We start from the raw sequence: 11949 nt of genomic DNA, 5'->3' as shown, positions 1-11949 counted from the left end.
AAGAGAACTCACTACCCCTAAAGCCAGGCTGGACTCAGATCCTGTACCGTTTTTTCTTGTGTAACTTTAGATAAGTGACTTGTCTCCTCTGTGCCTCGTTTTTCTAATTTATAAAATGGGGGAAATGATGTCTACCTCAGAAGGTTGTTGTGAAGATCCAATGCAATTTGGTTAACAGTTGTGGTGATGTTAGTTGTTGCCATAAGAAGGCTTCTCACTGTAGGTGGTGGTTCACACAATAACCAGTAACCATGGGAAGTAAGCATTACTTTAATCCACATTTTAAAGGGGAAAACCACGTCTCAGAATGATGTAGACATATTCCCAAAGTCACACAGCTAGTTCCTAGCTGGTATCTTGTATGCTCAGATTCAGTTCATTCTTTACTTACTCCACAAAGAAACCAAGTCTAGGAGGCCGTGTGATGATGGTTGTGGTTTCATAACCAGTCTGGAGGCTGGTTCTCATTAAAACTCACCACATGGACCCAGGACAGAGTCTGGACTGGGATGGAAAAGTTAGTGTGGTCGCTCAGGTCCCTTCGCAGGGCAGGTGGAGGCATCTGATTGGGACGAAAGGAGGAGAAGGTGGGTGCTTTGTGGGTTGTTCTTATATAGGAAAGATCGATAGATGTACCGAGGTCGTCATATAACCAGTCTTCATAGCAACCACGTGACCCAGGTGACACTGTGCTCTGTTATAATCATATCCCTTTTGTAGATGAGATCACTGAGGCAGGAGCAGGAAAGTGCTTGAGGTCACAAAGCTTGAAGAGAGTCAGCACTCAAACCCAGAAAGTCCAGCCCAGGACCCTTGCTCTGAACTGCCATGCTAGTTGGAGTCGACCTAAAAGATCATGTTCAACAGGTGTGCTTTCCAACTTTGGGTTTTATTTGTTTGTTTTGCTTTGAAGCAGAGAGAACCTGGGTAACACCTGAAGTTTCATAGAGAAAAGTTTGCAAACCTCTGGTTCAGCCTCGTTATTTTGATGAGATGAGGATGAAATTATAAAACAAGAAATGTAATAATCTGAGAGTCACCTAGCAAGCTAGTTACCAAGCTGCAGCTGGGAATCTGTGGGGTGTGTGTGTGTGTGTGTGTGTGTGTGTGTGTGTGTGTGTGTGTGTTTTCTGAGTTCCACATCTCAGCTTCCCAAACTGGATGTGAGCGCAGGAGAGAACAGAGGAGTGGATGAGATTTAAGGATGTGACTCCACAGGTGAGAAGATCCCGTAACTGAACACCATCGTCCCTTCGCCACCTAACAGTGACAGAGAGCCCCCTTCACCACCTCACTCGGGCCAGCGGCTCCGCCGAGAAAGCCACCTCGTCCACCTCCGTTCTCGGCTTTGCACAGAGGTCTGCTGCACACCCTGGCAACAGAGAACTCACCCAGTGTGTCCCCTGACGGAGGTCCTTTGTCAGATCAGGGTGACACCTGTCTTGCTGTAGCTTCCCACCACGTGGCCCTTAGTCTCAGCACCCAGGCCTCTCCCTCAGGACGGCACTTTGAATAAATGAGAACAGCACCCAGGCCCCTTACCCCGGGTGATTTTGCAGATGACATCTTACATTGTCATGGTTTTCCAGAGTCCTTCCTCTCCACTTCCCAGTCCACTACATTGTGTGTCTTCCCACTGCTCCTCTCATGAAAGTGTCATCTAACGCTGCGCACAGTATTCATGGGGATAAAATCATTAAAGCAACTGGATGTCTTCCTCCATCCTGGGAGCTGAAGCTCCATCAGCACATCCTCAGATCACAATGATTTTTTTCTGCATTTTTTCCTGCATTGCCCAAGACATCCCCACTCTACATCCAGTCTGTACCAGAGCCCCACCTTTGCCCCCATGCATACTCTGGCCTCTTCTTATTTCATATAAAGAGCCAAGAGCAGAGCTTCACACTCTTTGCTAGGAAGTTTGATGTTGTTACATTCAGCCTACAACTCTTAGCAGCCCAGATCTTTCTGGATCCTGACTCTGTCTCCTCCCGTGTGTTTCTTCCCTGCAAACAGGGCTGTGAAGCGGCCCTCTGCCTCTCCCTGCAAGTCACTGAGCCCCCAGCAGGCCAGAGTCCCCCTGGCTCATCTTCTCTGTGGACTGCAAGAGCTCACTCTCTGACCCCATGGTGCCCACAGGACATAAAGACATGGAGTCTGCTTGTGCAGAATCAGGTGAGGAGAGCAGAGAATCCTAACATTTTAAAAGACATAGAAAAAAGGAAAGAAAGAGTTCATGGCAGTTACCAATAGCAGACTCGGTGTGTGAGCCCATAAGCGACCCCCCCGACCCCCCCCCCCCAGGCCTCATTAAACTCTGCCAAGCAATACTGAATGGAAGCCTTATGTGTGTGTTTCAGATTTTCTACACTAAGTACATTTTATTTGAAAACCCACAAAAATAAAGCAAAAATTGAAATGAACGTGAGTAAAGACTCTTTTCCCAGGTGGCCTTGGGTGATTCGCAGTGCTCTCTGGGAAGGGGCTTCAGGTCCACCCCCATGCCTGACGGTCCAACCTTCCACCTGCCCACAGGACACAGGGATATCTCAACTTCCTTATGGAGGCCCAGGACATTCTCCCACCTACCAGGAGGAAGGCTTGGTGCAGGAAGAGCTATGCCCTGAAAGAGAAATACCAGGACCCTGAAGGGAGAACCAGGGGCTTGCCTTGGGGTGCAGTGGGAAGGCCTGGCTATCGCTTCCGATGCCCCCGAGGACTAATTCCTCTAAAGGAAGGCTTTAAGGCCACTAGGGGAGAGGAGAGAGAGAGAGAGAGAGAGAGAGAGAGAGAGAGAGAGAGAGAGAGAGAGAGAGAGAAAGCCTAAGGGGGGTGCAGTATTCAGAAGGGCCTCTAGGTGGTAAAGGAGGGAAAGGGCCTAACCAGAATGAGACACTCCACCACTGGCAGGACTTCCCAAGGCAGGATCTGGGATGAGGGGTTAGCGTTCCTCCTTTCCTCTCCTCCCTCCAGTCTATAGGAAGTCTGAAGCAACCGGGTCCTCTCGCCCTCATCCTCAATCGCCGAAGTACCTGAGGTTTCTCTTCCTGGCACCCAAAGCCTTCCTAGGCTAGCCTTCCTAGGCTTAGGTGTAGCAAGGCCTATCCCTCCTGCGACCAGCAGAGGGCGAGCACCGCCCGCGGGAGGGAGAGGGCAGCAGCAGGGCCCGGCTGGGAGCCGGGAGCGCAGGAGCTGGTGGGAGGGATCTCCCTTTTGAAAATGAGGAGGCAGATGCAGAGAAAAGACAGCCACCGCTACAGGGCCAGCGGGTGGTCTGTGAGTGAGAAGGCCGAGGCCGAGTTGGATAGGATGGGGGTTGGGAGCAAGGGGTGAAGGCAGGGGATGGCGCCAGGGGAGGTCAGGATGGGATGAGGATGAGACCGGGTTAGGTGAGACGGGGACGGTGGAATGTGGCGTGGGTGAGGCGGGTGGACGGTGGGGTGAGAGGTGGGGCGAGCGCGCTCCGGGCTCGGGCAGCGCCCGGGGTCTGCGGGGCTCTTCCCGGAGCCTCTGCGCTCCGGCCAGGCCTGGGTCGCTCCCTCCTTTCCCTCCGAAGCAGAGTCCCGGTGCAGCAAAGAACCGAGAGAGGAGGCGGCCGGAGCTTGGGAGCTTTAATGGGCTGGAAGGGAACAGAGATACACTGGGCCCTTCGCCAGGTGTGGGGACGGCAGGAGGGGGAGCCCGGCGGCTTGGGGATGGCGGCCTTCACCAAACCTGCTCGGGTGCCGCCGGGTGTGAAAGCCCTCCAGTCCCGGGATCTGGGGCGGCATGTGGGGGAGAGAAAACAAGAGAGAAAGTTTGGAGGTGGAAAAGGAGGAGGCCCGGGCTTTCTAGGATCTGGAGACCCAGACGAGGAAGCGTCGAGGGGTGGCGAGTCGCCCTCCCGGGAGGCTGGGGGCGAGGCGGGAGCGCAGCGTCTTAGGCAGGTCCCGGAGGCCCCCTCCCCTCCCCTCCCCGCGCGCCCCTCTGCGGGAGGGTGGGCAGCGGGTGGAGTAAGTAAAATCTGGGTTGCAGGGCGTGGCTCCGGCCCCCTCTCCGGGCGGGCGGGGCTCTGGGCCGCCTAGTGGTAATGGCCCCCCAGGTGCGAGGCGGCGGCCACGGCGCCGAAGGCCCCGGGCGGGGGCTGCAGGCCCGGGCTGGGGTAGAGCGCGGCGGCGGCGGCGGCGGCCGCGGGGCTCGGGCCCGGCCAGTAGGAGAAGCCGGCGGGCGCCACGCCGGCCGAGGCGGCCATGAGGTTGAGTTTGGAGAGGCCGGGGAAGGGCAGCGGGGCGAGGCCGGCCGGCAGCTTGTAGAGCGCGCCGTCCTGGGCGGCGGCGTGCGCGGGCGGCGGCTGGCAGGCCTGCGCCAGGCCCTGGAAGTCGAAGCGGTAGGCGTAGCGCTTGCCGTGCACCTTGCTCATGATGTTCTTGTCGTAGTAGTAGCGCAGCGCGCGGCTCAGCTTGTCGTAGTTCATGTTGGGCTTGCTCTTGCGCTCGCCCCAGCGCCGCGCCACCTCGTCGGGGTCGGTGAGCTTGAACTCGCCGTGGCCGCCCTCCCACGCGATGCAGCCGGCGTTGGCGCGGTCGGCCAGCAGCTCCAGCAGGAACTGCCACAGCTGGATCTGCCCGCTGCCTGTGGGGAAGCGGGCGTCAGCTCCCGGCCAGATGGGGAAGGCTGGGACTGGGGGACGAAAGGCCACGTCCAGCGTCCAGCCGGCCAGGGAGGGGCTGGCCATCAGTGTTCTCTCGCCCTCGCGGTGCTTTGCACACAGAAGCTTCGTACCCGCCTTGGAGGACTTACCCCTGGTGCATATGGGTTTGTGGAGTTGGAGGGGGCATCTTCTCCTTGGGGAGGCAGGCTTGAATCAGGGGCCTTAGCTTCCAAGGTGAGCTAAGGCCAGGTAGCATGCCCTTCTCCGGACAGCTCCCCTTACTCAGGGCAGAGCCTGCAGCAATGCACAAGAGAGCTCTGTGCGGGTGGTTGGGCTGCCCCATCCCAGTTAGACCACGTCCAGAGACCCAGAAGGGACCCAGTTAGACCAGGTCCAGAGACCCAGAAGGGACCCAGTTAGACCGCATCCAGAGACCCAGAAGGGACCCAGTTAGACCAGGTCCAGAGACCCAGAAGGGACCCAGTTAGACCAGGTCCAGAGACCCAGAAGGGACCCAGTTAGACCAGGTCCAGAGACCCAGAAGGGACTGGAGCAGCAGTGTGGAACAGGATGAGACCAGTCGCTACTACACAAGGCACAGCCAGCACTCACCACTCAAAGGCAGACGTATCAGACCATCCCCAAAGTGGCAGAGGGTCGGCAGGTGGGTCAGTCTCTCTCACACACTTGTGCTCTCCCCCACACACACATTTCAGGCCGGAGTGAGGGCAGAGGCCCTGTGTGCCTGAGAGGGGCAGGCTCTCATAGGTCCGCGCTAGCCTCCTTCAGGAAGAGGTTGCCGCTGCTTTATGTATTTGGCCTCCTTTTTCGGAACAAGCGGGACTCCCTGCCTGGGAAGGGGCCGCAGCTCCCTGGGGCCTGATGGGTAGCTCTGAGGAGGGGAGAGAAGGCTGAAAAGTGGCCTTGCTCTCCTGGGGGCCCCTCCAGCTCTTGGCTAGTAGTCTTGGGGTGGGGTTGCTGGAGGTGGCCAGAAGGTCCCCCCTGATAGGCAGACAGTGAGGGTGTGGAGGCCCCCCAGATCCCGCTCCTCTGCCTTGGAACCTTATGTGGTGAAAAAAGTCCTGATGCATCTCCACTCGTGGAATAGAATGGACTTTCCTCAAAATTGTGTGATTACTGCTTTGAATCGAATCTGGTGGACACCACCTTCTTTTTCAGCCACTCTCTGGGAGCCCAGAGGCTTCCTTCTCCCACAGTCTCGACCTCAGTCCCTCCACGCCAGCCCAGGGGAAAGCTGCATGGGGCTCCAGGTGGTCAACAATGGACTTTAGGGTCAGAAGTAAAAGAAAGTTCGGGTTAAAGCGTGCACCTGGCACCGCCCATAGACTGACTTCAGCGGCTTGGAAACCTGTCCCTGCTGGGCGTCTTGTTCTCTTCCTTCTGGGGAAAATGCAGGTGGCAGCCTCCTTTGGGAGGGCTTCTGTAACTTGGAGAGATCCAGGTTACTGACCAGGATGGGGGCTAAGTGGAGAATTTGCCTGGAGAGGCCGCCAACAGGGTAATTTAGTGACCCAGGAGCACCTACTGCCCGCCTGGGGAGCAAGCCAGGGAGCCCAGTGCTCTGGGCGGACAGAGAGGCCCCACCCTGAGCCACCTTAGGTACAGCAAGGAACGAGGCCAAGGATTAGCCTTGGCTTGGCCTGGGTCCCCTTGCCAGGCGCTGCTTCGGCCTTGTGCTCCCCCAGCTGCAAGGAAAGGCTGCCAGGCACCTCAGCCTCCACCCCAAAGCCTGGAAGACCATATGCCGCAGGAAAGGTCTGGGAGCTAGGATGTCCCTCTGAATTGCAAATCCAGCCCTGGAACTTGAATAATGCAAGAGCCCAAATCCAAATGAATGGCTCCCCCAAGGCCTCCCTACAGTCAGGCCAAGACCCTGCAGAGAGCACATCATCCCACCCTGGATCAATCGGGGGCATCACTGCTCCTGTTCTGTCCGTGCAGGGCCCCCATCCGTGGCCCTCACCTCCACCTGCCCAGTGCACTGGCCAGCTCACCTTTTTGTACCGCGGGGCTCAGAGGCCCCCAACTTGGGCTCTTCCCTTCCTTGAAAAGACCGTCTCCGACGGGATCTGTGGCACCAGAAGAAAACAGTCAGCTGGACCCAGGCGGAAGTTGGGGGCTTGACCGAGGGGGCCGGGGGCCCAGCCTTCAGGGGGCTGCAGTGTTCTGGGGCCCGGGCCACCCAGCTCCTCCCCTGAGAGCCGGGCCCAGTGCGTGCAGCGCGGAGCCCCTCCGTAGCGCCCAAGTCAGGAAACGCGTCCAGGAAAAAGGAAATCCGCTTTCCGAAGGGGCGGCTGGAGCCTTATAAAGCCGAGCGGGGATTGAGCCAGCAGAGCTTGAGCGCGCGGAGCCCCTCGCCGAGAAGAAGGCGCTTGGAGGGCCCGGCGGGTGTGTGCGCCCGAGCTTGAAGGTGGGGAGCCCAGGGGGCACCGGGGCGACGCCCCGCGGGCCGCAGCCTCCTCGCAGGGCTCCAGCAAAGTCCTCCACCACCCGAAGACCTCAGCTTCCCCTGCTTGGCTCCTTTGAGCCCCTGAGCCTCGCCTCACCTCCCAACCGGCTCACTTCGAATCCTCTAGACCCCCCTGGAACCCCAGGGCTCCCAATCTGCCTTTAAGGTTCCCCTGCGGTCCTGAATTGTCGTCAGTCCCCGCCCCCACAACCCGAGTGTCCGGGCGGCATCCCCTTCCTTTGGACCCTCGAGCCCCGGTCCCCATGCCCTAACTCAGACTTCCCGCCCAGGGTCCGGCACCTCCAGCCCCCGGCTGGTCCCCGGTACCTGGCAGGTACATGTTGATCATCAGGGGCTGGGAGGCGCCGCTCTGTCTCATCGCCGCCGGGGGACTGGGCGGTGGGAGATGGGGGGGACGGGGAAGGGGGGCGCGTCAGGCTTTGCGCTTCAGGGCCGTGATCCCCGCCCGAGACGACCACGGGTGACAGGAAGGAGAAGACGGCACCGGGTCCGGCAGGGCCTGGCGGGAGGGGGCAGCCCGGGTGTGGCAGGTGGGGGGGGGGGTCTGGGGGGGAGACCTGAAGCGACGCTCCCAGCCACCAGGCCGCCTAGAACCCTCCGGCCCCCCGCTCGGGCAGGGGCCGCAATTTCCGTTTTAATTAAAGTGCGGCCGCCTCGGCCCCCCGGACCCCGCCCCCGCCCCTCTTATCTTCCCATCGCAATAAAGTCTCCAACGCGCCGTGCCAAAGCCAGGCGCACCCGGCAGCCCCCCGCGCCCGCAGCCCGGGAGACGCGCGGGGGGATGGGCCCCTCGCCGCACGCACGCTCGGCTGGGATGTGGGGCGAGGGCAGGTTTCTTTTCCACCTCCCTGACTCTGCAAACAGTGTTTGGGCCAGGGGTACCTGGCCCCATGGGGATCCCGGAGGCCACAGCCTCCTCCCCGGAGCCCTCCTACTAGCCCGCTCCCGCTCCTCCCACTGCTCATTCTCTCCCCCCCCCCCCACACACACCCGGTTCCCGTCTCCAGGATGCGTTATCTGCATCTTCACTTTTAAATTTCCGCTTCCCTCTCTCTCGCCTGTCGCTGCGCTCCCGGCCCTGCAGCTCCCTTTATCTTGCCCACCCCTGCGCTTTCTCCCCCCTCCTCTTCTCCCACTCTCTGCTCTTCCCTGGAGACCTGATCCCCCTTCCCTGTCTACCCTGATTTCACTGGTTTCCTGCCTTTATATGGTCCCAAGCTTCAGGGCGCGCTGGGCATCTCCCCAGGCAACTTGTGGTAGGCCACCCCTCCTTTGTCCTCCCCACCCTCTTTCTAGGCCTCTCTTGGCCATCTAGTCTCTGCCTCCTTTCTCTTCTGCTCCCATTTCCTTTCCAGTTTCCTCTCTCCCTCCCTTTTCTCATATATTCCCGTTTCTGCAAATTGATTGTGTCCCAGCCTACTTTCAGGCCCGGGGCATTGAGAGTCTATGCTGGTTTCTCCTGGTAGGCTCCTGAATCTCCCTTCCAATCCCCTTATAGCTACCTCTTTCCCACCCTTTCCCCATCCCGTCATCCCAGTCAGCTCCCACCCTCACAACCACTGTCATGCTGTTATCCCTGAAACAGGGCTCAAGACAGGACTGTGCAGTGGGGCACTTATTATAATCCCAGTACTTGGAGGGCTAAGTCGGGAGGATTGCAGGTTTGAGGACAGCCTCAGCAAGTGTGAAGACCTTGTTTCAAAATAAAACAATAAGCCAGGCATGATGGTGCACACCTGTAATCCCAGCATTTGGGAGGCTGAGCCTCCCAAATCCGGGCTCACGGCCAGCCTCAGCTACGTTGTGAGGCCCTTTGAAACTCCATGAGACCTTGACTCAAAATCAGCAAGAAGCAGGAGGTAAGAGCTGGACTAAGGTCCTAGGAGCGGGAGGCTGAGGCAGAGGGAGAGGGGATCTACCCAGACATCTCGGCTCTGAGCTGGTTGGGCACAGATCAAGAGCTCCGGCTTTGTGCCCAGCCTGGCTAAAGACTTAGGTGCTGAAGGGGTGGGAAGCTGTCAACCACTTGTGTAAAGGGGTGATACCCCCAACACTGCACCGGGTCTTGGTCTCCTCTATCCCATCCTGTTTCCAGTGCAGCCAGGATAGAAGCCAGTGGGAGACTCCTTGGCAGTTTGCCCTCTATCTCCCTTCTACCTGGCTGGGTGCCAGTGGTCCCTCGAGGGTCTGCAGACCACCACCCCGCTCAGAATGGGAGGAGGAACCAAAAGTGAAAATACCCAGGCCTAACTGTCCTGGATGTGGGGAGCAGAGCCTGACCCCCAGGGCCAGGAAAACCTAAAAGACTCCTGCTGGCAAAGGCTGCTGCAAATATTATCTCCCCCAACTCCTTCATGGTACAGAGGGGGAAACTGAGCCCCAGAGACCAGTGGCTTCTCCAGGGTCCTGCTGAAGGTTTCTGAAGTCATCTCCTCAGCCACAGACCTTCTTAGAGAGGGTAGCTCAGCCAAGGGCAGACACCAGATCTTATTGGCCCATTGTTTGTTTTTTTGTTTTGTTTTTTGTTTTTTTTTTGTTTTGTTTTTTTGGTGGTACTGGGGTTCCTGGAAACCCTTCTACCTCTGGGATACACTCCCAGACTTATTTTATATATATATTTTTAATTTGGAAACTGGGTCTCTTAAGCCAGTGCGGCTGACTTCGAACCAGCGCGATCCTCCTGTCTTGTTTGTTTACTCCAGGAGCAGACCCTGGGACATGGGCTGCTAGGCTCTGAAGCCAGTTTGTCTGTATCCTGGGCTCAACTACTGGCTCCCCCATTTCCTACTTGTGTGACTTTGGAGGAAATTATGTAACCTCTGTACTGTGCTGTAGTCCTCTTATCTGTAAAATAGAGATTATAATTCCTATCTGTAGAATTATGAGGTTTATATAAGATAACACATGTGAAGTGCTTAGGTCAGGTTTCATGCATTTACCCATTGTGAACATTACCATCTCATAAGGGTGTGGGAAGGAGCCTGTGACCATCCGGGAAACCCACAGAAGTTTGGGGCTTTGCTGAAGCCTGAGGCTTTTAGCTATAGCTTAGCCTGAATTTGACACCATGAGCTCTCTGTTCAAGTGCTACTTTGTTACCAAGTAAGTGAGTGACTTGATAAAATCCCAGATTTATTAGTGAAACACAAGAAGAAGGGTCAAATGCAACAGCGGCCAGGGACACCTAGAGCCCATTCAAGTAGAGAGCAGAATTCAAACCTCACCTACAGTTCTGTGCCTTAGTCCCCTGACCCAACCCAAGACCCAAGGAGGGGAGTGGTGGGAGGGCCCCCACTGACTGCCCCAATGCTCTTTCATAGCAGCGTGAACATTTTCAAGGGGTTCTCAGTGAGTTCTCACAACAGCCCCTTTAGACACACAAGGCCCCTGCTTACTAGGCAGGGAACTGAGACTCAAGGATGCTAATGTGAGCGGGTCCCAGATCATTTGACTTATGGTCCAGGGCTCTTCCCAAAGGGGGCAGCTGCCTGACTTTGCACAGCCCAGGTCCAAGCCTGAGTGTTCTCCAATGCCTTTCCTGGGATACTGGGGGCTTGAAAACACAGGAATCCTTGAAGGACAGGATTAGGGGAGTCCAAGGGCCTCAGGAGACTCTGTTCATGTGGAGGCAGAGTATCATTAATTGAAACAAAGGGATGACTGCAGGAAAGCCACACTGGTGCCAAATGGCTGCCCACATACTGAACCCTGCCATGGCAGTGGGTTCTGCTACTTGTCCCAGAGCCCAGGCTCACTGTCAGTGGCTAAGTGTTGGCCTCTCCAGCTCACCTGGAGGGAGAGAAAAAAAATGAAGAAATAAAGAGGGGTAGTTTGGAGCCTTTAAAAGGAAGGATGTGGAAATGCTGGGGTTGAATATCCTGCAAAGGACTGCTATTATTCAGACAGCGGTCTGGTGCTGGGCTCAGAGAGAGGAAATATCCTCTTTAGTAGGATCTGGGAGAGAGTGGAGCATCCCACTAATTTCTTTCCTGGGGATGGAGAAAGGAGGACTATTGAAAGATGCTGGCAGCCGGGCCTGGTGGTGTGTGCTCCTAATCCCAGCATTCGGGAGGCAGAGACTGGAGGATGGTGGTTCGTGGACAGCCTCAGATACTTAGCAAGATCCTTCCACAACTCAGTGAGACCCTGTTTCAAAAATAAGAAAATACTTAAAAATAGGGCTAGGGGTCTATCTCAGAGATAAAATGCCCCCGGGGTTCAATCCCCAGTACCACAAAGAGGGAAGGAAGGAAGGAAGGAAGGAAGGAAGGAAGGAAGGAAGGAAGATGTTGGCAGGCTTCCCTGGCTGGTTGGGGAACCAGGGTGAAGATAAGGCTAAAGATACCTGGACCTTAGAATGGAACCTGACAGAGCTTCTGCATAGGGTTAGGAAGTTATGCCCTGCATGGCAGTACCTGGTCCAGGAGGTGTATGAAGGCTGAAATCCACCTATGAGCCCCACTGTGGGGGTGTATCCATCAGATCCAGAGCACAGCAAAGGTGCCAGCTAGGCTCTCAATACCACTGGCCTACGTTGATGTGCCTTTACCAAGGAAAGGTGTGGAAATGGTTATATGTAACAGGACCCCAATGACTCTTACCAGCAGTTGCCCCTTGGAAAAACCAGAGCCTACCCACATCCCTCCTGAGCCAGTTTTTGCTTGGTAGTAGATGGTCCTGAAGCCTGAGGGGGGGAGGTCAGGTTGTGACCCTCAGAAGGATGAGAATGGAAATCACAAAGCAAGACACCAAGAAGGAGGCCAGAGGGGCAGGCAGATTCAGGATCCTTTATTGGGAGTCCTCAGGGCAGTGGCTGGGGCCGTAGAAC

The 11949-nt window shown here is 56.7% G+C and overlaps 1 protein-coding gene across 1 annotated transcript; it reads right to left on the bottom strand.

Moving 5' to 3' along the window:
• Nucleotides 1-4060: 4060 nt before the first annotated feature.
• Nucleotides 4061-7479, bottom strand: FEV (FEV transcription factor, ETS family member; the record flags this gene model as incomplete). The annotated part of the gene is made up of 3 exons (XM_080688761.1): nt 4061-4611; nt 6646-6720; nt 7428-7479. The coding sequence occupies 3 exons, from the start codon at nt 7477-7479 to the stop codon at nt 4061-4063; spliced, it is 678 nt and encodes a 225-aa protein (XP_080544887.1).
• Between the last annotated feature and the right edge of the window lie 4470 nt (nt 7480-11949).

The sequence above is a fragment of the Muscardinus avellanarius genome (assembly GCF_963383645.1).
Source record: "Muscardinus avellanarius genome assembly, chromosome: 2".
NCBI classification, from domain to species: domain Eukaryota; kingdom Metazoa; phylum Chordata; class Mammalia; order Rodentia; family Gliridae; genus Muscardinus; species Muscardinus avellanarius.
Note: the sequence above shows the minus strand (reverse complement) of the source record. Positions and strands in the feature narration are given on the sequence as shown.